Below are 24,693 nucleotides of genomic sequence, written 5' to 3' on the forward strand. Positions count from 1 at the left end.
ACTCCTTTTACATAGGATGAAGAAGCCAAGAGCCCCCATTTTATCTGAATGGCATGTCACTTTCAATGGATTCCAATACTCATTTATTTTAAGGGATGTTAAAAGAGATTTCCTATCCAGCACTTTGTCTGTATCTGACACAGTATGTAAGCCTTCCTGACCATCAATCTTAAAGCTTCCTCTTGGAATCTAGAAAACTGGTACTGATGAACCTATGTGCAGGGCAGCAATTGAGACAAAGACGGAGAACAGACTTGCGGGCACTGGGGCGGGGGCAGAGGGTGGGGTGAATTGAGAGAGTAGCACCGAAACATATACATTACCATATGTAAAACAAAAAGCTAGTGGGAATTTGCTGTATGATGCAGGGAGCTCAACCTGGGGCTCTGTGACAACTCAGAGGGGTGGGGTGGGATGGGAGGTGGGAGGGAATTTCAGGAGGGAGGGGACATATGTATACCCATGGCTGATTCATGCTGATGTATGACTGAAACCAACACAACACTGTAAAGCAATTATCCTCCAGTTAAAAAAAATCAGACTTATTTCTCTCCATTGTCTTCTTGGACTCAGTAACTCATCCCTATTTTGGTTATTAAATAAGCCCATGAAAGTGAAAGTGAAATCGCTCAGTCGCATCTAACTCTTAGCAACCCCATGGACTACAGCCTATCAGGCTCCTCCGTCCATGGGATTTTCCAGGCAAGAGTGCTGGAGTGGATTGCCATTTCCTTCTCCAGGGGATCTTCCCGACCCAGGAATCAAAGCCGGGTCTTCCGCATTGCAGGCAGATGCTTTACCGTCTGAGCCATTAGCCATCTGTAAATAAGCCCATATTCATCCTTAAAATACACTCAACCTTGGTTTCCAATTAAAGTATTTAAGTTATATCCCGTTAAGAAAAGGGTCTTAACAATGAAACAGAGATCCTCTGAAGAAGATAAAAAAGAAAAGTTACCTACAAGGCTATCACACTACTGTCAGCGTTTTGATTTTTGCTCTTCTGGGCTTTTCCTTTTACATACGATCGTAGATGGTTTGTATGAGTAAATTAAGCATTCTTAATTTTTTCAGTATTTTGAAATAGGTTACTGATTTTCTCCTTAAAGTGAAGTTTTCACTATTGTTTTGTTTGTTTTTTGTTTATTTATTTATTATTTTGACCATGACGAAAGACTTATGAGATCTTAATTTCTCGACCAGGGATGGAACCAGGGCCACTACAGTGAAAGTGCCAGTCCTAACCACTGAAGCGCCAGGGAATTCCATTCACTGCTGTTTAGAAAATAAACCCTCACTGGGTGGCGGGGGGCACACACAAATGTCCCATTAAACTGCAGGCTAACTCTCACACCTCATTTTGATGATATTCACTGAGTTTGATCCACTTTTGTACATATCACAGAATTAACAGAACAAAACTCACCTTTGATTCAGTTCAACTGCTCTCTAATGACCATCACAAGAAAGGAAAACCTCAATGTGGGACTAGGAGTTTTGTTTTCATGTAATTCTGTGCTTTCAAGAACAGGAAGGAAAAAAAAAGTAGAGGGAAGAAAAAAGGGAAAGCCTATAGGAGGGGAAGAAGCCCCATGCCCTTCCCCCATACTTAGCCCTATGCGTCCATTTCACCTGGCTGTTCCTGATTTGGATATTTTATAATAAACTGGTATTAGCAGCAAGAGGCAGGAGGCAGAGGTAGAAAGGGGAGGGGGAGCTCAAAGTACCACATGGGACACAAGCGTGACCCTCAGCCTCATTCCTAACTCGACTCCACCAGAGGTTTGGGGTTTTGGGGGGTTTTGTTTTGGCTTTCTTTTTCAATTCAAGCTACTTGGTAATCTCCTTGGTTTATGACTGCCTTCTTCTAAATTACCAGAAGGCCCCTCTACAATAAGATGGCTACAACATAAAAAGCTAGAATTCAACTTGTTCTCCCACCATTTCTACTTTGAAAAGTTCTGTGCCAAGGATGCCAGTCACTGAGGATAAATCTGTCTCCTGAGGCATAAGAAGTATGTATTTGGTCTTCGTCCCTGGTTCCCAACACACAGATCCTTTAGTTTCCTGAACAACAGGAGTGACGAGGAGTATCTTTCACCCTGACAAGGCGTGTCTCAGTGGACCCCTAGACAGCTTCAGGATGAGGGACTGGTCGTCAGAAAGACTCAGGCACAACCGGAGGTTCAGAACTTACATTCTCACTTCTCCACCCCTGGCGAGAGGAGAGGGGCTGGAGATCGAGTTAATCACTAACGGCCAATGACTTCATCAATCACACCAGCGTAAGAAGTCTCCACAGAACCCTAAAAGGACAGAGCTTGGACAGCTTCTGGGCTGGTGACTATGTGGAGATGTGGGGAGAAGGCAAACACGGAAAGAGCATGGAAGCGCCACACCCTCTCTTCACACCCTGCACTGTGCATCTCTTCCACTCGGCCGTTCCTAAGTTGTACCCTTCAGAGTAAATCGGTCACAGTAAGTAACGGACATTCCTGAGTTCTGTGAGCCATTCTAGTGAACTGTCAAAGGGTAGCAGGGTATTGTGGGACCCTCCATCCAGCTTTGTGGTCAGCCAGGAACAACTGTGAGTAGCCTGGGCATTCCTCTGCACCTGGCATCTGAAACGAGGGTGGTCCTGTGGAGTCTGATGCTAAACTGAACAACATCAGAACTGAAATGAATTGTTAAGACACTTAAGTTGGTGTTGGAGGAACAGAGAAGTGGCACTGGAAAGATGCCGTGTATTTGATATCAGAAATGTCAAGAAAATGACACGGGTCCTCTGTCTTTACGGCCTCAATCAAGTGGACAAATCTCTTACTTCACACTCAAAGAGTACCATTTTGCACCAAAAACAGCAAGGGTTAGGTCAGTGCTTTTAGGGCTCTTGGCACATTAAAACAAAGATCTATTGGAGCCTGTGCAAATAAAAGATTACAAAGCTTTAACATCTTAAAGCTTTTTAAAAGTCACTTTTTTTGGCTATGGAGCATTAAAGTTTGGATAACTATTACACTATTTCCCACCCACAAGTAGTTAACTTCTTTTCCTCTCAGTGGTTTTTCATGGGATAGCATTTATTCCTAATCACCAATCTAAACTTGAAGCAGTATAGCAATCACGTAAATCAGAAACAGAGACTTACCAATTATTTCTTCTTTAATCTCCTATGACTTGAAGTGAATACTACTGAAACTGAAAACTTCTTTTTTATGACCTTTCCTGTTTACAACCATATGCAATCTGTTTGTGGTTGTGAGTGGTTTAATGTAATTCAGACAGAAAAGGGCCAACTGTTTTCGCTGGAAGTATTACAGGACTCATCTGCAGGTTGTGAAATTGAAAGAGCTTGGCACTTGGCAACTTGGCCAATGAACATAACTTGGCACTAACACAGCATCTTAAAATTAGTGTTCAGGCACCTCTAAAAATTATCTTACAGCTTGAGAACACATGAACAGCAGCCCTCCATGGACACTCCTCCACAGGATGGTTGTGCCTACAGGCTGTTTTCCCTATTTACACATGGTGAGATGCTTTCGATGGCTGACTTAAGAGGTGAATCCTCCTCAGGGTGGTAGTCAAGAAAGAAAACCAAACCAAAGGAAGCATGGGGTTGGGAGTGGAGGAGGGGTGCTTAACACCACCCAGTGCCCTGTGGTCAGAGAGCAACAGCGAGAAAGAGAATCAAGAATAACGTCAAGGCCAAGCCCAAAGGACCTAAGTAATATTACATTTCACAGAGAAAGCAAAGCAACGATTCAAGAGAGAAGATTCGATTTTAGACACCTTAGTTGAATGGATATTTAAGTAAATGTTTGCTTCCAAATAGCAAAAACAAACACAGTAGAAACAAGTGGAATTTCTCAGAGAGATAAAACAAAAGAGTGCATAGAACTGTTCACATTTAAGATGGAGAAGCATGGGACTTCCCTGGTGGTCCAGTGGTTAAGACTCCGAGCTTCCAATGCAAGGAGGGCAGGTTTGCTCTCTGGTGGGGGAACTAAGATCCTGCATGCAGCTCAGCGTGGCCAGAAAAAAAAAAAAAAAAGAATGAAGAAGCACATGTCGGGGAATAATACACAAGAGTAACCATGACTAAAGCCTGCAGGGAGAGGAACTGAGCATAAATGCTGCAAGAAAATGAATGACTGAGGAAACACCAATGGATGTGGTCCCAAGGGATGTGATCACACTATGATCTCTAAATACCATTGCCCAAGAGAGCAGGCTTTCTGGAGCAAGGGCTTATTCCAGTCCTTGCAACAGGAAATGTACAAGACAAACTTGGAATTTCTTAAACCAACGATCGAGGAAGCTATCAACTAGTAAGGAGGCATCAGGAGGACGGGCCTCTCAGGACTGGATAATCTGATCATCAGTAAGAACGATTCTAGTAATTCTGAAAGCCATGTATGTTTCAACTCATGAGCTCACAACTACACACAAAACCTCATTGGTTCAAAAACAAAAATAACTCATTGGTTATCCCTGTAGGATGCCAAGGCACCCTATGTTTTAAGGTAGTAAATGAGTGGAAAGAATCAACCATTTTCCTTCTCTCCTACACAGACTACTGCTGTTGTTCAGTTGCTCACTCGTGTCTGACTCTTTGCAACCCCGTGGACTGCAGCTCACCAGGCTTCCCTGTCCTTCAGCATCTCCTGGAGCTTGCTCAAACTCATGTCCACTGAGTCAATGATGCCATCCAACCATCTTCTCCCTTTGTCATCTCCTTTTCGTCCTGCCTTCAATCTTTCCTTCAATAATTCAATAGCTAATAAGGACAAGTTCCTCTATACAAATGCATTCTAACTAATATATGAAGAAACAGTAGAATTAGAGTATTACCATCCTACAGCCATACAGTATTGAAATCTAAGCAATGATCAATGGCATTGCACAACCCCAAAATGCAAATTATGTTAGAGCAAGCCAAAAGTGAACTTGATTCTAATCCAAGTCCCACAAGGGTCAGAGGAACGTGTAAAGTGACCACACACGGATATAGTTCAGCAAACAATGTGAAACATTCTAAAGAATAAAACCAACTTCAACAAATACACTACACCCTCCCCAAAAAGATGAACCTATTAACTGTGTTAAAAAAGATCCTACTTGGGTCCTGACTCAAAGAATTTTTATAAAAGATAATCAAGGAAATATGATTAGATTTGAAATGTAAGAGTTACTATTCATTTAACACATGAATTTTTTAAAGAGACTGTTAAGGACTGAATTATATCCATCCTCCCCAAAATCCATACGGTTAAGTCTTGATTTCTAGACTGTATTCCAAATATAATTCAATTGTATTTGGAAATAGGATATTTACAGAGGTAGTCGAGGTCATTAGGATGGTCCCTAATCCAATATAGCTGGTATCCTTAAAGAAAGGAGACATCTGGGGACTTCTCTAGTGGCCCAGTGGTTAAGACTTTGCCTTCCAATGCAGAGGGTACACGTTCAATCCCTCGTCAGGGTGCTGAGATCCCACATGCCTTGCTGGCCAAAAAAAACAACAACACCATAAGGCAGAATCAGTATTGTAACAAATTCAATAAAGACTTTAAAAATGGTTCAAATCAAAAAATCTTTAAAAAAAAAAAAAAAAGAGAGAGAGAGAAAGAAATCTGGATGGACACACACACAGCAAAACCATGTGAAGGCTGGATTTAGTGTCACAAACCAAGAACTACCCGATCAGAAAGGCCCTGAACAAATCCTTCTCTCACGGCCCTCATGCACACGTGCTAAGTACGCTTCAGTCCTGTCCGACTCTTTGTGGCCCCATGGACTGTAGCCTGCCAGGCTCCTCTGTCTATGGGGATTCTCCAGCTAAGAATACCAGAGTGGACTGCCATGCCCTCCTCCAGGGGATCTTCCACAGGGACTGAACCTGTGTCTTAGGCACCTTCTGCATCTTAGGCAGGCAGGGTCTTCATCACTAGTGCCCTCTGATATCAGACTTCCAGCTTCCAGAATTGTGAGACTGAAAAACTGTTGTTTAAGCCACCCAGCGTGTGGTGTTCTGCAGTAGCCCTAGCAAACTAATACAGAGACGTTAACTTTTAGAGATGAAGTCAGTGTTTACTGAATTAAGTGATGTGATGTCCAGGATGTACTTCAATAATCTGGGAAAAGACGGAAGAAGCTATAGAGTTATTTAAAAAAGAGAGAGACTGGGACTCCCCTGGTGGTCTAGTGGTTGGGAATCCACCTTGCAATGCAGGGGAGCACAGGTTTGATCCCTGGTCAGGGAACTAAGATCCCACATATCTCAGGGCAACTAAGCCCTGCAGCCGTTACAACTGAGCCCGAGCCACGACTAGAGAGTTGGTACACGGCAACGAAAGATAACTTCGTAGCACAACTGGGACCCACCTGACGCAGCCAAATGAATAATAAATACTTTAAAAAGAGAGACTGACCATACATTGATAATGGTTGCAAAGTATCATTGATTTAGCCTTTTTGTTTGATATTTTTCATAATAAAAAGTTTCGATAAAGGACCTTTGAGATGACCATCTCAGAAGAACTATGAAGCACAGGACACAAGTCCAGGCATCACATGCAAGGGCAGAGCAAACACAGATAGGGAGCTGGTTAGGACCAGAACACACGCCTCGAACACACGCCTCGTACACCAATCATCCAGGGCTGGTATTCCCCGAACAACTTGCACCAGCTCATTTCAAACAAGGCAAAGTCTGGCCCTCCCAGAGCAACGATGCATGAAGAACTCTATTGTCTACAGGTGGCTAAACAGAACAGTTTACCAATAACTTCCCCAAATAATCTGAGCCCATTCATTGCACATAACCATATATTTCCTCCAGACCCAGGGAAGATCCAGTTTCTATTGGGTTCACTGTCAAACTTTCAGGGGCATGATGAAAGCAAATAAGTGATGATCATTTCAAGAAATAGAAACTTACCTTTCAGGGGAAGTGTTCTGTTTGAGTAACCTGATTAAGAGCAGAAACTCTACCACTTTCCAGCTGCGTGACCCTGGGCAAATTACTTCACCTCTCTGACCTCAGCTGTCTCATCTGTAAAGTAAGATCATGGGACTGTGGTGAAGATTAAAACAAGTCAATTCAGCAGATCAGGACCAGAAATACTGGCACGTTAGTGCTCAGTAAGTGTCAGCGGTTTATGGCCAGTCCTCAGAGTCAAGCCATGGGGAAGAAAGATCACCTGGCAGCGTCAGCGGTCTCAGTCGCCCGCTACATCCCTTCAAAATTATTTGATAGACATCAACTACTTCTAACAACTCTTCGTACTCAAATTCACTGAAGCCATGATGATTCTTCAAACAATCCAACAAACCCTCCTCTTTCAGGACTTCCCTGGTGGCCCAGTGGCTAAAGTCTCCGTGTTCCCAACGTAAGGAGCCTGGGTGCAATCCCTGGTCAGGGAACTAGATCCCGCAGGCCGCAGCTAAGAACCAGTGCAGCCAAATACATAGATAAAATACTGTTTTAGAATACATTTCCTCTTTTGGGTTGCTAGGTCCAATTCCAACACGTGGAGGGGGTGTTTCCCACACCACCAATAACCAATTCTCAGACACTAGATGCGTGTCCGATCGCTCAGCTCAATTCTGACACTTTCTCAATTCTGACACAGGTAGATAGAATCTGACTCGCAGGTTAAGGGTTCAGTCCCACAAGACTGCCCTCCACCCTTCAGAGGCCAATTCCCCAGGTTGTCATTTATGCTTCAGACCAAACAGCTATGGATATATTTCACATTAATGCCTATGACTTCTTGCTCAGTTCATGCTTAAATGTAAACCCCAAGTTTCTACAGGTATTTTTTTGCTGTTTGAGTTAAAGGACCTCACCTTGTTACGTTGTTGATTATATTTAAGATGCTCTGGTCTCATCTAATTTTTGTATGGCATTTATTCGCATACCCTTCATGGACCACGCAGCACCAAACCACACTGATCAGGGCACCAAACAGGACTCAGCATTATGAGAGATGAATATGAATGACAAATCCTGTGCTTTTAAGGACATCAGCCTTCACTGGGGACTTCACCTCACAGACTCCAAGGCCCCTGCCTAAGTTTCTTCATTTGGAAGTGACCCCACCCAAACCTAGTCTCTCAGGCAGTCGGGTTCTCAGCACACAGTCATCCAAGTCTTCCCATGAAGGAGTGCTATGAGCTATTTCTGTGCCATGCTGATATTCTATGCTATGCTTCTAACTATGCTATTATTTATTTCCCCCCAGACTAGTTAACAAGGCGTCACTACTTTCTTGCTTCCTTCCTTATTTCTAAATAAAGACCCTTTTGTTTTCCCTTCTTCTGCCAGCACCCAGCATAATGACATTGCTACTTCTATATCCCAGTAGTGAATTCAGGGAGGTCTCCTAATATCAGTCTTTCTTACTATATTCAGAGTCCACACAGAAAGAAAATAGTCTTCACTGAGATGTTACCAGCTTTAAGAAACTGTTATTAATCATATGGAAATTTCTAACATCTACAACTCACCCTCATTAGTAAGCATTTCTCCATTAGAAGTACTTGCCTCGTCTTACAAGAAGATGTCTGATCAGAGTGCATTTTTCAGTACAGTCTGAAATGCAGGCATCGCCCTGAAGTTTTTCCCTGTGCCCTTTTACCACAGTGGCCAGGACTCACTTTGGTGTAATTTACAGGGAAGTTTCGCCTCTTCATACTACATCTTACACTAATGCCACACTCCCCACCCCCGAACTTCAGAGGAAAAAAACGTCTTTTAATCACTGAAGGAAGCAAGGCTTTCTAACATTCCCTATGCCCTAGAAGTCAAGTTTCTCCAAACTAGGAGGTACGTTCAAACTAACAAACCTAAGATTTTCAATAAAGAAAGTGTTTAGTACAATCCTAGGTCCCTACAGAAAAAGCCTTTCAAGATTTCCGACAAGATCCACTTACTGCCAAAAACTGCTTTAAGCTTACACAGAAGAACCAAAGAGACCTTTGAAAGAGAAATTAAGATGACTCTGCTGAGAAAAAAAAAGCAAAGAATATCTTATATTACAATGTTCAACTTAAAACTTTGGGCTTTTATTTTCAGTGTACTGGCTACTTGCTTTCCATGCCAAGAACCAGAGGCTAATCCAGTGCTATGTCAAAAGCCTGGATGCAAGCTGAGGATGCTTTAGCTATGAAGGGGCCCCCCTTTACTTCCCTAGGTTTAGACCAGGAGACAGCTCCTACTTCCTTTATTCCATCACACCAGACAATGAACGTGGCAGAACAATGAATTTTACACTGTGGAAACCTCTTCAGAGTTTCTTCCTGAGATATTCATCTTCTCACCTCAATGAAGTCCAGGAAATATCTGATATCTGGGCCTTGAGATAAAACCAACTTATATTCTTCATTTTCCAACAAATTGTAATTTTCTTTTTTTTAAATTTTTCTTAATTATTTACTTTAATTGGAGAATAATTACTTAACAATACTATGGTGGTTTTTGCCATACACTGACATGAATCAGCCACGGGTGCACATGTATCCCCCCCTCCTGAAACCCCCTCCCACCTCCCTCCCCACCCCATCCCTCTAGGTTGTCCCAGAGCACTGGCTTTGAGTGCCCTGCTTCATACACCGAACTTGCACTGGTCATCTACGCATTCCCCATCAGTATTTGTCAGATCACATATTCAAAATCCTGCCTCCGAAAATACAGTCACTCCAGGCAAGAGCAGACCATCACCCAACAGCTCAGTGTATTTTCCCAGACAATAACCTCTGTGAAAAAACATTATTCTACTTTCAATACGTGACCCCCAAATAAGAACCTAACTTGCCCTTTACTACAGACACTTCATTTAGGTAATTAATGGGTCTTACACTTCCCTTCAGGGGAGGTCTCCCCTTTTAACATGTTGTAAGTACTAGTAACCTTGACTGGAGAGTAGTATTAAGATAGTAAGATGAGGAGTAACTGTAAGAAGCCCTTTCCTGAGGCCTTGGCAATTTACTTTTTTAAATGAAGAAAGACACTCCTTAAACTCAGAAAATGGGACCAATTTAAGACACTGAGAAAGGCAAAAGAAAAAGGATTCTCAAGGTGTTTGTTTAAAGTCAAGTGCTCTGCTGGGGCTCTATCCCCTCCTCACCTCTTTGGTGTTTGCCCAAGAACCCTTAAATCCTTGTCCTATAAATCATGTCTATGTCTCCTGAGGCATCTGAGGATACAGATCTGTCCACCATCAAGACCATCTATCTCTAGAGGAGCCCTTCCAGTTCTGGTCACATCACAAATCTACTCTTCAAGTACTTTAGCCAAGAGGGTGGCTTGAATATCACATAATTTTGAATATGTGATCTGAAAAATACTTCAGAAATGCACACTTTAAAATTACAACTTGCTGGAAAATGAAGAATGTTGCCTTTGCCTCAAGGCCCAGATGCTTCATTAAAAGATGAGTAGGATCTCATCACATCAAGAGGATGTGATTCATGTACACAACGGAATATTACTCGGCCATAAAAAGGACGGAAACTGGGTCATTTGAGGAGACATGATAGAACTAGAGTCTGTCATGCAGAGTGAAATCAGGGGTGGGGGGTGGGGAGGCAAACATCATATATTAGCCTACAGATGTGGAATCTAGAAAAATGGTACAGATGACCTTATTTGCAGGGCAGAAACAGAGACACAGATGTACAGAACAGGTGTATAGATACCAAGGGGTGGGGGTGGATAAATTAGGAGATTGGGATTGGCATATATATATAGTTGATACTATGTATAAAATAGATAACTAATGAGAACCTACTGTATAGCACAGGGAACTCTACTAATGCTCTGTGGTGACCTAAAAGAGAAGGAAATTCAAGGGAGAGGGGACATATGTGTACGTACAGCGGATTCACTTTGCTGTACAGCAGGAACTAACACAACATTGTAAAGCAACTATGTTCCCAAAAAAATAATTTTACGAAGTCAACTGATTTAAATAGAAAAGGCCACAGGGTGGGAGGTGGAGAGGAAACAGTTTCTCCTAGTTCCCTCTACATGCCACATATTTAGGGGAAAAAACAAACCTACCTCTCTGGCTCAGAGGTTAAAGCATCTGCCTGCAATGCGGGAGACGTGGGTTTGATCCCTGGGTCAGGAAGATCCCCTGGAGAAGGAAATAGCAACCCACTCCAGTACTCTTGCCTGGAGAATCCCATGGACGGAGGAGCCTGGCGGGCTACAGTCCACAGGGTCGCAAAGAGTCGGACACGACTGAGCGACTTCACTTTTCACTTTCACCTCTCTGGCAGCAGGTACTTCCAAAAGTTAAGTTTCCCATATTTTACCTACTAAAACACATTAGTGAAACATTTAGCCACTCCAGAGTCCTTGAGTGCACTTTATCATCATCCAAAACAAAATGGCTAGAAATCATTTAGCCCCAGCATGACGCACAAAGCACGCAGGATCCGAAGAACCCGAGTCCCCCTGTATCATTCGGTAGAATATAGTGGTGTAAAGACACTATAAATAAGAAATAGAAAGTAAGCTATCACAGTGGTATAAGGATCACTAACAATCCAGTTACAGACTTTATAAAGCGCCTCAGAGCATCATGGTCCCAGATCTGCCACTTCTTTGAGGACCTCACAGAAAACGGCCTAGAAGAGCACTAGCAGCATAGGGGAGGGATTTTTGCTTCTGAGACGGAGCTCTGACTAGATATTAAGCTCTTAGTTCCAAATTCACCTTTCAACTCTGCGATGCTGGGGGCTGGGACTTTGCACCCTGTCGCACCTTTGTCAGCGGTTTCCCACTGGTTTCTGCTGATTGAAGGCACTAGAAGGGGGACATCCCTGGTGGTCTAGTGGCTAGGACTCCATGTTCCCAATGCAGAGGGCGTGGGTTTGATCCCTGGTTGAGAAACTAGATCCCACATGCTGCAACTAAAAACCTGGCAGAGCCAAATATGTACATACATATATAAAAATTTAAAATATCCAAAAAAGAAGGCACTAGAGGGAAAATGGAAGGCGGAAGAAGAGATGGCACATGTTCTTCCCCATTAATCAGCTGTTCCTCTCAGCATCATCCTAACAGCAATGGGTTTCAGACTCCAGATGCTCTGGGCATCCCCAGAACCAGCTTCATCACCTCCCTTCTTCCCCATCCCCAGCACCAGCCATGGCCAGGGAGCATCCCTTTGCTCATTCTCAGTTACTTGAGCCCTTCGTCCCAGCTTCTGGTATCTCATAACCTCAGCCTCTTCCCTTGGCCCCTCTCTCCCCCACTCAGCTCAGGGTGTAACTGCTCTCTACAGCCAGTATCTACGGGTTCCATCCTGTTCGTTCAGCACTTGTGTAACTAGCACTTGTGTAAGTCTGCACATTAAATTCCTCTTGGTGTGATATCTAGTGGTCTTCTGTGTTGTGCTGCAGGCTGGATCTGAGTTAAGCACAAGAACTTAAAGCTGGGAGGAAATGAATTCGTTGTTCATATCATAGCAAAAATGTAGCATGCACTTATATGTACTAAGCATTTTTTAAGGGCTTAAGCATATATAATCCTTCTAATGTCCACAGCAATTCAATGAAGTGGCTATTATTATCCCCATATTAGAAAGGAAGAAAATGAGACTAAAAGAATTTTTTAAAAATCACTTCAGACATCCCCTAACTAGTAAGTAGTGGAGCTGGGATACAATTGTAAGTCTGACTCCAAAAGCCTTCTGCAAAAAACAGGCTTTTCAAGATATTCCATGCTGCTCCTTCAAGACTGTTGACAAGGTTCACCAATAACTTAGTTCAGGTGTGTGATTGCTTTTTTGTTATCCTCATAAGTCTCATTCCTTAACAGTCCCCTTCCCTTTTAATATGCCATCGCTCGATGAGTAAATAATGTCATCTGTCCTGTACAACGTCCCATATACTGGAGTTGGCTATTATGTTTCTTCATGGCATCATTTCACCGGTGCCTCTCCCTTCCATACTTTTTAGAAACTCAAAGTCAGATTGACATTGAATCCCACTTAAACCTTTATTTTTTTAACAAGAGTATTTCATCTGTGTTGCTATATATTTCCTATTGTATCAAGTCAGGAAGTGTGCAATGTCTGGTCATTCCATATAGTGACTCTTAGATTAATTAGTGGAGTCAAAGTCTAACTTCTCCATTGTAGAGGGAGTCCAAACCTGTAAGTGCAAAACCTCACCTTCTATAAGGCTTTGGCATGAGACGACCGCCACAGTCAGGGTGTACAAACCAAATGTTACACAAAGGGACTCCTCAGAATAATGGAAATAAAAATGAAAATAAACAAATGGGACCTACTTAAACTCAAGACCTTTGCACAACAAAGGGAACAATAAACAAAACAAAACGACAATGCACAGATTGGGAGACAACATTTGCAATGATGTGAGCAACAAGGGATTAGTCTCCAAAATTTATGAACAGTTCATGATGCTTCACAGCATCAAAAAACCCAATAAACAAATGGGCAGAAGACCTAAATAGACATTTCTCCAGAGAAGATACAGAGCTGACCAAAAGGCACATGAAAAAATGTCCAACATCACTAATTATTAGAGAAATGTACATCAAAACTGCAATGAGATACCACCTCACACCAGTCAGGATGACCATCATCAAAAAAACCCACCAGCAACGCTGGAGAGGGTGAGAAGGAAACCCTCCTACTCTGCGGGTGGGAATTAAATAGATGCAGCCACTGTGAAGAATAGCACAGAGCTCCCTAAGAACTAACAGCAGGGCTGCCACATGACCCTGAGATCTCACTCCTGCACGTGTGTCCAGAGAAGCACATGATCCAAAAGAATATACGCACCCCAGTGTTCACCACAGCACCGTTTACAATGGCCCAGACGTCCACCAACAGAGGAATGGACAAAGATATGGTACATATACATATGGAATATTACTCAGCCGTTAAAAAGAATGAAAAAATGCCATCTACAGCAACACAGATGGACCTAGAGACTGTCATACTGAGTGAAGTCAGAGAAGGAGAACTATCGTATGACATCCCTTACACGTGGAAATCTAAAAAGAAATGATACAAATGAAAGAGACTCACAGACTTAGATACAGAAAACGATTCACAGACAGAGAACAAACTTATAGAGGCCGGGGGTGGGGGGGGCGGGGATAGTTATGGAGTTTGGGATGGACATGTACACACTGCTATATTTAAAATGGGTAACCAGCAAGGACCTATAGTACAGCACAAGGAACTCTGCTCAACGTTATGTGGCAGCCTGGACGGGAGGTGAGCGTTGGGGAGAATGGATTCGTGTGTATGTACGGCTGAGTCCCTTCACTGTTCACCTGAAAGTATCACAACATTGTTAATCAGCTATACCCCAGTATAAAATAAAAAGTTTGAAAACAAAGACCCTCAAAAATCTGACTCCTCAGAAAGGAAATAACAGATGGTGTTCATTCAAGTCTTCAAGGAAAGCAAAAATCCCAACAGTTCATCCTACTTCTGACAAACCCTCAATAAATTTTGTTAATCAGTATTTCAAACCACTCTTTAAATTTCAAAGGGATCAAAGGTCAAGAGTTTCAAAGTCTAGATCCATGCTTCTTTAAATTCTGTATCTGTTCTTACTTAGTTCTTTGAACCCTGTGGGCCCATATTTGCCTAATTGAAAATGGAGATAATGTCTCCAACTTTACTTCACCTCAAAGGACTATGGGGAGGGGAAATGAAATATAAAAGAAAAAGTTAGATATGACAAATAAAGATTTATTATCAGAGATTAAATTTTACCCAGAATAAGGAAGACTGCAATGAACTGAAAGCTTGAGAAGCCACCAAAAGTACAATCAACAATGCTTGAGAATCCACTGCGAGCGAAATTTGAAGCAACAGGATGAAGTATAAGGCAACAACCACTGCCTACAGATGCTATGCTAGTACACTAGTAACTCACTTAAAAGTGGCTGCCACCACCTGACTCTTTCATCGAAAGCCGTTAAACCAGATCTAGTTCCCAGATAGAAAATCACATTTAACGCTGCCCATATTAAAATGAAGAGATTAATGAATACAGACGCCACTACTATAAATAAACTAACAAGGACCTTCTGCGTAGCACAGAGAATTATATTCAGTATCTTATAATAACCTATAGGGGCTTCCCTGGTGGCTCAGTGGTAAAAAAATCCACTTGTCAATGAAGAAGTCACGGGTTTGGTCCCTGGTGGGTGAAGACACCCTGAAGGAAATGGTAATCCACTGCAGTATTCTTGCCTAGAAAATCCAATGGACAGAGGAGCCTGGCAGGCTACAGTCCATAGGGTTGCAAAGAGTTGGACACAACTCAGTGACTAAACAATAACAAAATAACCTGTAACAGAAACTAATCTGAAAAAGAATATATATGTGTATGTGTGTGTGTGTAATACTCAATCACTTAGTTGTATACCAGAAACGAATGCAACATTGTAAATCAACAATACTTCACTTTAAAATAAATTGATAAAAATTGGGATTAAACCAGTAATCTTGATACCATAACACTCATTCAGGGACCCACCCAACAAGATACTGAATTTCCTAAACAGATGTTAAACTAAAACAAGAAAATGCATTGAGTTTAACCTAAGAAGTCACTGATTCTGTCTACAAAATATACCTTTTATACATTATGTAACTTGAAAAATGTTCAGGATAGACCAAAGAATCAAGTCCTCCTGCAAAGATTAAATTCAGTAATACTGTTCTGAAAATACATGTGCTGCAAAATACTGTGAGCATAAGCTATCTGTTACCAACTGGGACTTGGAGACCCAACTCAAATCTTTTAACCATTCTTTGCATTTTGATGAAGGTTATAGTTCAGAGTCTCTTCAAATGCCATTTTAGAAAACTAATGTTAAACACACAAACCTAGTTACTTCTGATTTTTATATTAAAAATACATAAAAGCTGAGCAGTTTTCCCTGCACTACCATCTCCGAAGTAGGTTTTAAGAATTTTCACATTCCATTATCTGAAAGAGTCAACAGACATTTTCTTTTATCTTTTCAGCTACTGGGTTCTCAAATTCTCACCTTGACATCATCAACATAGTTTGGAAATTGCTGACACAGGCTATTCAACTGTGCTAAAAGATTTGGGTTTATATACAGTTACCACAGTGCCACCATCTGAGCAAAAGAAAGCACAGTAACATTTTAAAATAAAGCATAAATAGCAGTATTTATCTTTTTAAAAAGATTGCCAGAGAACTTCATATTTAAATACAATGAGCAAAACTCATAGAAAGATCTCAAACAAGATTCTGTGGGATGTGATTGAATGACGAAGTTTGCCCAGTTATACCAGAACCTATTTCAATTTCTTAAAGTACCTCAAAGAGCAGATTTGTTTTCAAAGAAGTAATATACCCTTACAAAGAAAAGCCCAGTGCAAGACAAAGACCATAATAGAGAAGGATTGTGTTCAAGCACATCCAAGAGGTGGAAAGAGGAGGAAAATCTTCGGAAAAACTATCAACAGGCTTAGATACTAAAATCTTAGTTTTAAACATAGAAGTTCTTACCTCCCACTGTAAATGAGGCGGGATATTTCGTATCTGAAGTTTCCGAATCCTGCAGAAGAATTAAAATGTTTTTTAAAAGAAAACAAAAAAAAAAACATAAAAGCAAAAGATATTTATAGCCAACATGGATGTTTTGAAACTACCTAAGATATATTTATTAACTACATACCAATATATACTAAGAAAACACAGCCCAAGAAAGAAAAAGGAGACCAAGTTAATCACAAGATGCACACTGAGACCACTGGAAACCTAGCGTCATTGGATTGTTGTGGCTTACTCTAAAAGCCACTAAAACTGGCAGACACAATGTGTGAACACATTTCATCTAATGACTGTATGCTAAGTTCAAACCCTTTAGCCTCAAAGCAAGCATCCCAGAACACAAAGCCTTAGTCCAGATGTTCTTAATCTGAGATCACAGCCAAAGGATTCATGGACAGAATTCAACGAAGGTGGACAGGAGCGGTGGGGTGCAGACGGGTGGGGGTCATATTTATTTTCACTATCCCCTAAGTGATATTTAGCCACCTTCAATAGTGAATGTTGGAATTAAACCACAGTAGAATTACACGGCTTGTACTCTTGACATTAAAATAAGTCAGGCATTTTCATTTTACATTAAGGTGTTGCAGATCTTGTATGTTCACTACTGTGATAGTTCGCTGTGTTGCTACAACTTGTTATTTATGTATGTTAAGAAACACATGTTATTATTAGCTTTAACATTTTCTAACTGTATTTCAAAATAATTTCCTTTATAATCCTATGTGCTTTATTTTATGCATTTAAAAATATTCCAAGAGGTCCACACATTTCAGGCTGCCAAAGGAATCCAGGGTACAAAAAAAACATTAAAAATCCCCCACCTGAGTTTCAATGCCTACACATATTCCTATATATATACTATGTATATAGAACACAATATATACTTTGTAAAATAATAAAAACTATTATACTACACACCTCCTCCTCTTCTACTCCCTCCTCAAAACTATCCGAGTAAGAGAGGAAGGATGGAAAGAAGGAAGCAACACGAATTATGTGAGACTGTACTCTGGACACCACACACCAATCACCCTCTTACAAGGGAAAGGAATTTAAAGTCAACCAGCTATTTTTTAAAAAGAGACTAGCAACTGGGCATGACATCTCAAGTGAAATAATTAACCTCTAGCTCTACAGTCAATTTCCCTTTCCAGGGCCAATGATCCACTTCTAGGTACCTCAGCGCAGACTACATTGATAGTATAGTTCTTTTCCGTTCATCACAAAACTTAAATGAACGCCACCACACTGCCTATCCCCTCGCTGTTATTCAATCGCGAGGTTGAGTCCTGGCGACCCCATGGGCTGTGGCCCACCTTTAGGGAACGCTATATTAGCATGTTAATTAGCCAAACTCAGGTATGTCCTGTTTGTAATCATAAAATAGAGGATGAAAGGAAAATCATTTTTACATTATTTTTATTAGACAGTAAAACAAAGCATAATCACCAAGGGCAAGTATCAGAGATAGTGAGAGAATGTCAATTTAAGAAAACATTTTCAAACACCGTGTAGTCTTAGATTTTACACATCCTATCCTGGAATTTGTTTAAAAGATAAATCATGCGCTAATAACTATTTAAGCTGCTGGAGGCATACTGTATCTCTGTCTTTGTATAAGTTTTATATTCTTCTATAAAAACCTTAAAAAAACACACCCTAATAAAAGTATTCCTAAAACACAGATTTCAAATCTTCCATGTACTGCTTTAGCAAGCAGAAAAGTTACTCACATTGTGTAAATATTCAGCCTGGGTAACTAAGAAGTAAGAATTATTTACTACACATTTGCAAGTACTAATCGGTCTTAATCAAGCAACTGACACATTAAGAAAAAACAGCACAGTGTTAAGAAACCCAGGATTCAATCCTAGTGGACTCTGTTTCTGGGTGTATATATATGGGTATATATATTACTAAAGAAATTTCCCCAATGCACACACAAAAGTGTACACAGACTTAAGGTCACCAAGCAGGTAATTCTTCTTTATTACAAGAACAAATACCTACTTCACAAGGCTCCCAAGAATTTCTTTAAATAGGACACCATTTTTTGTTCATTAGAAGTAATCCATTAGCCATGTTTTCCCCACATATTCTTCAAATTGTACATCTGACACCTATTTATTTATTAGAAGTTACACCAGAATAATTATTTCCCTTAACTGACTGTCCAGTTTCCATTATCTGATTCTCTAAAGTTTCACTTTAGACAAACATCAGGATTATTTTCATAAAGTTAGTATTTTGACAGGCTTCCCTGGTAGCTCAGAGATAAAGAATCCGCCTGCAATGCAGGAGACTCAGGTTCGATCCCAGGGTCAGGAAGATCCCCTGGAGAAGGACATGGCAACCCACTCCAGTATTACTGCCTAGAGAATCCCACAGACAGAGGAAGCTGGTGGGCTGCAGTCCATGGGGTCTCAAAAAGTTGAACACGACTGAAGCGACTAAGCACAGCATAGAGTTTTGACATCTAGAACTATGTTTTCCGACTTTGTTTTCCCAGCTCCCATCTCCCATCTGAGCTTTCAGAATTAGGTTATATTTAAATTAGATTCTAAATACCTAAGAGTCAAGAAAACAGATACTGGTATTTGTTTCTCCTCTGTGATTACCGAATCATTAGAGTTTAATTTTAACTACCAACAAAATAAGCTGGCATTTCACCTCCTCCTAAAACACAACCCAAGTATTATTACAAGGATCACACCCCATAGGGGCAGGGACTCGTTAGGCTGTCTTGTTTACTGTCGCAGTCACAGCCTGGAGCACTGTTTGGCAGCTGAGCAGCACTCAATTGATAGTTAAATTAACATTTGTTGTAATACAGAGAGGGGAACAAAACACAAGACTCACAGACCCACCATGCAGAAACTACGAACATTCCCAGTGACTTTATTACAGCTGATGTGATAAAGTCATGGTGGGATTACAGTGGGAAGACAGTGGGAATATAGAAAATTACAGTGGGAAGATCAACAGCCCCAGAAACAGGAGAATAAGAAGTTAATCACCTGTGCTATTTCAAAGAAAACTTTCAGGTTTTTGAGACCAGAAACAGGAGACAAAGAAGTTAACCACCTGTGCTATTTTCAAAGAAAACTTCCACACAATCTATAAGTTAATCATATAGAATTTAATTTAAGGCTTTTCTGCCAACAGGGAAAAATGAGGTAAAGTTTAAGTTCTCATTTAACCTTTTTTTTCTTTTTTGGCCTGCCACTCACTCAACCTGTGGGATCCTCGTTTCCTGATCAGGATCAAACTCACACTCCCTGCACTGGAAGCATAGTCTTAACCACTGGATCACCAGGGAATTCTTCCATTTAACCTTTCAAAAATGCTTATTATGCTTGAAATAGTTTCTGTAAAATCCAGTACTCACTATTTATTAAAAGTTGGTTTAAGTACAGGATTAAGAGCCAATAGAACTCATATAGACTTCTAAGGGCATCTTCAAAATTTTTAGTAATAAATAGTACAGATTTAAATTGATTTTATACAAATTTTCATGTTGACACCAAACTAGAGAAATCGTATCAACCTCCATATGCCTGTATCAGTTTATCAAGTATGATTACCTACCTAAATCTTATTTATTTCTACTCAAATGTGTACCAACAAATCCCACATACACGACCTGTCATGCTACAGTACATCTGGAAAAACCTACTAAAGGACCTTTTTGCTTTAAAAATAACTATCACCATTATAGTTTCTTAAAATGATTAACAAAAATTCCTTAACAGAACAGAACATTTTTGGTGTTCAGTCACCAAGCTGTGTCCGGCTTTTTGCAACCTCATGGAGTGTAGCACACCAGGCTCCTCAGTCTTCCACCATCTCCCTGAGTTTCCTCAAACTCATGTCCACTGAGTAGGTGATGCTATCTAACCACCTCATCCTCTGTCACCCCCTTAACCCTTAATCTTTTCCAGCCTCAGGGTCTTTGGCCAAAGCACTGGAGCTTCAGCGTCAGTCCTTCCTATTCAGGGTTGATTTCCTTTAGGATTGACTGGTTTGATCTCCTTGCAATCCAAGAGACTCTGAAGTCTTCTCTAGCACTACAATTCACAAGCATCAATATTTCAGCACACAGCCTTTTTGCTGAACCAACTGTACACACTTCATCTCACATTGTATATGATGATTGGAAAAGCCAGAGGTTTGACTATATAGACCTTTCTCAGTAAAGTGATGTCTCTGCTTTTTAGTATGCTGTTTAGGTACAGAATACTTACTCTATTTCCAATTGCTTAATTGCTATCTTTTTACAGTTGACCTGATTATATCAAGATACCAACAATATGCCCACATGTGTAGAGTAGCTGTCTCTTAAGGTCTGTTTGACACAAGAAAATCCCTTCACTACATTTTCTTGCTATTAATTTGAAGGTCAAGGTCATAAATCTTGTACAAATAACTCATTCTGGGTTTTATTCATTGCATTCTGAGTCATTTTAAATATTAATAATTGTTTGCTATGTTGAATTTGATATATACAGATGCATAACATCTTTATATTGTTAATACAAAACATAGACATATATGAATCCACCCACCCAAATAATTAGAACAAGACAACTGAAACTACCATGCTCTTCCCTGATGCCTACCTCCCAGAATGTAACCATCATCCCCATATATTCTGTCATTCTCATGTCTTTTAAAATAGTATTTTTAGTAACTCTTTAAGTTTGTCTTTAAGTTACTCTTTAAGTAGACAAATAGCAAGTAGAATAGCAAGGAGAGAAGCCTCTTTGCAACCCCATACAGTCCATGGAATTCTCCAGGCCAGAATACTGGAGTGGGTAGCCTTTCCCTTCTCCAGGGGATCTTCCCAACCCAGGGATCGAACCCAGGTCTCCCGCATTGCAGGAGGATTCTCTACCAGCTGAGCCACAAGGGAAACCCCCTGTTGTTTGACCTGAGGCCAAACTATGGTGGAGGTAATGAAGATAACGGCTAACTTCTTCAAAAGGTCCCGTGCGCACACTGCTGCACTCAGTCAGGAAACAAAAAACACACACAAACCTGCCATTTTCTGGTTTCTCACTGCCTGGATTTTGCTACTTACACTCCCCATGGTGTTTAATATGTTACTCTGACCCTATAAAAGTACTAGTTGGACCTGAAGATTTTTGTTGGTCAGGGAGAGGTTATCTCTGGCTGTCTTTCTGTGATGCTGCAGTCACTAATGATCAGTCCCTAAATCCACTGTTTCATTCAAGGTTGAAAATGGATTTCCTCATCGTATCATCGGAGAAGGCGATGGCACCCCACTCCAGTACTCTTGCCTGGAAAATCCCATGGACGGAGGAGCCTGGTAGGCTGCAGTCCGTGGGGTCGCTCAGAGTAGGATAGGACTGAGCGACTTCACCTTCACTTTTCACCTTTATGCATTGGAGAAGGAAATGGCAACCCACTCCGGTGTTCTTGCCTGGAGAGTCCCGGGGACGGGGGAGCCTGGTGGGCTGCCATCTATGGGGTCACACAGAGTCGGACACGACTGAAGCGACTTAGCAGCAGCAGCAGCAGCAACAGCAGCAGCAGCATTGTATCATGCCTTCCATACTTTTTAAATTTACCTGGAGTTCTTCCATGAAGAACAACTTTCCTTTATCACATATCTGGAGACTCTGAACCACAATGAATAGAGTGAAAGCAGGATAAACATTTGATTCTTTCCTTTCTGCAGCAGAGGGTTTTGTGCCACTTATCACATCCCCTAGCTCATCTCTGATTTCATCCACCACTGTGGGACAGCCCTGGGCACAGGGAAGTTGTCCTCCTTCTTCTATCCCTAAGCACCCCTTGCTATGCTAAGTCACTTCAGTCGTGTCCGACTCTGTGTGACCCCATAGACGGCAGCCACCAGGCTCCCCCGTCCCTGGGATTCTCCAGGCAAGAACACCGGAGCGGGTTGCCATTTCATTCTCCAATGCATGAAAGTGAAAAGTGAAAGCAAAGTCGCTCAGTCGTGTCTGACTCTTAGCGACCCCATGGACTGCAGCCTACCAGGCTCCTCCATCCATGGGATTTTCCAGGCAAGAGTACTGGAGTGGGGTGCCATCGCCTTCTCCGAAGCACCCCTTAGGCATCTGTTTTTCCTCAGGTTTTTCACCCAAGCCTCAGCAGAGTTCAAGGATAGTCCAGAGGAAGAGGAGAGATGAAACCCTGAAGACAACCTGCAGATTACAGAGGAGAACGTGGGAACCAGTAGATAAATGCCCTTGTTCTCCCACTTGGGAGGCCTACCTGTTCATGTCTCAAAGGCCCTGTTGCCTCAATAAAGTGCCCTTCGTTGGCTTTTCCCAAGCCTCCGTTTCACTCTTTCCACTCCCTCTCTCTTGCTTCTTGAAACCATCGCCAAAATAAACCAGCTTCATGCAAACCCTCATCTCAGTGTCCTCTTTCTGCAGTTCAAAGACATTGTTATTTCAAACTTTTCAGAATAATGAATTGGTCCCCTGGCATTGTCCAAAGACGGCTAAATGCTTATTTTCTACCAGCCTGCCAATGCAGGTTAGATGAAAGACGCAGGTTTGATTCCTGAGTAGGGTAGATCCCCTGGAGAAGGGCACTGGCAACCCACTCCAGTATTCTTACCTGGAGAATCCATGGACAGAGGAGCCTGACAGGCTATATAGTCCATAGGGTCGCACAGAGTCAAGACACGACAGAAGTGACTTAGCGCACACACACAGCATTATGTATGCACGGATATTCTGTGTTTATCAACCCACTGCACGAAATCCCCCATTTTTGGCTAATCAGTAGAAGCTTCTACACACAGATCCTGCATCTTTTGAAATGATGCAGCTCTCCAGTAATCTTTGGGAGTTTGTCTGCTTTGTTATGATTATCCAGGTTCCAATTTGTATACTTCCGGCCACCATCTTCAACCAGTTCTGTCTACAAACACTGGTTCCTTTTAGTCAGAAATAATATACTGAAACACAACCTGGTCACTAGAATGCTCACTGATACTGGGCTGGTCATCGCTTCTAGGCCAGAACTAGACAATATACATTTTTTTGGAAAGAGAAATAAACCACATGTCCATGCTGATTACAGTCATCCTTCCACCATATTCAAAGGGACTGGTTCCAGTACCCCCGGCCCTGCTGGCCAGATGCCAAAGTCTACAGATGTTCAAGCCCCTTATATAAAATGGATAGTATCCCAAATACTTTAAATCATCTCTAGATTACTTGTAATACCTAATGCAAAGTAAATGCTATGTAAACGGATGTAAATACAATATAAATAAAAGGCAGATAGTTGCCCACACAAAGCAAATTCAAGTTTTCCTCTTTGGAACTTCCCGGAATTTTTTTCCCAATTATTTTTCATCTGCAGTGAGTTGAATCCATGGATGCAAAACTCACAGACATGGAGGGCCAATTGTTATTTTGTTTCTTATTTTTTTTAAATATTTATTTATTTAAATGGCTGCTCAAGGTCTTAGTTGCAACATGTAGAATCTTTTAGCTGCAGCATTCCAGATCTAGTTTCCTGACTAGGGATGGAACCCGGGCCCCCCACCTTGGGAGCAAGAAGTCTTAGCCACTGGACCAGCAGGGAAGTGCGAATGGTTATTTTCGACTTAAATTTAGATTACTAGGTTTTTGCCAAAAGTCTTTGATCTCTACTCCCCCCCGCCCTTCACATTAAAGCCTGACACCAGGTATAAATAAGAATGTAAACAAGCAAGTGCTTTATGTCCATTATGGACTGAATGTTTACCTTTCCCACCCCAAATTCGTATGTTGCAGCCCCTCTCCTTATTCAATGGTGTTAGGAGATGGGCCTCTGAGGATTATTTAGGCTTACTGAGGACAGGAGCATGGAGCCCCCATAATGGGACTACAGTTTTTCTAAGAAGAGAGACCAGGGCTGTCTTCACTGCACACTCTGAGAAAAGGCTATGTGACCCCACAGCAAGAAGGCATCGGTCTACAAGCCGAGAAGGGGGCCCTCAGCAAGAACTCCAAGAACCCACCTGCACCTTGACCTTGGACTCCCCCGTTTTTAGACCTGTGAGAAATAAGCATCTGTTAAGCTGTCCAGTCTATATAGAAGCCCAAA

The 24,693-nt window shown here is 41.5% G+C and overlaps 1 protein-coding gene across 3 annotated transcripts in view; it reads right to left on the reverse strand.

The window, feature by feature from the left end:
• IGF2BP3 (insulin like growth factor 2 mRNA binding protein 3) overlaps positions 1 to 24,693 on the reverse strand; it is a 144,548-nt gene that overhangs the window by 87,812 nt on the left and 32,043 nt on the right. For all 3 annotated transcript variants that reach the window (XM_059885708.1, NM_001192288.4, XM_059885707.1), the window contains exon 3: positions 16,552 to 16,600. In XM_059885708.1, the coding sequence (XP_059741691.1) occupies positions 16,552 to 16,600 (49 nt within the window). The remainder of the gene's footprint in view (positions 1 to 16,551; positions 16,601 to 24,693) is intronic.

The sequence above is a fragment of the Bos taurus genome, chromosome 4 (genome assembly GCF_002263795.3).
Source record: "Bos taurus isolate L1 Dominette 01449 registration number 42190680 breed Hereford chromosome 4, ARS-UCD2.0, whole genome shotgun sequence".
NCBI classification, from domain to species: domain Eukaryota; kingdom Metazoa; phylum Chordata; class Mammalia; order Artiodactyla; family Bovidae; genus Bos; species Bos taurus.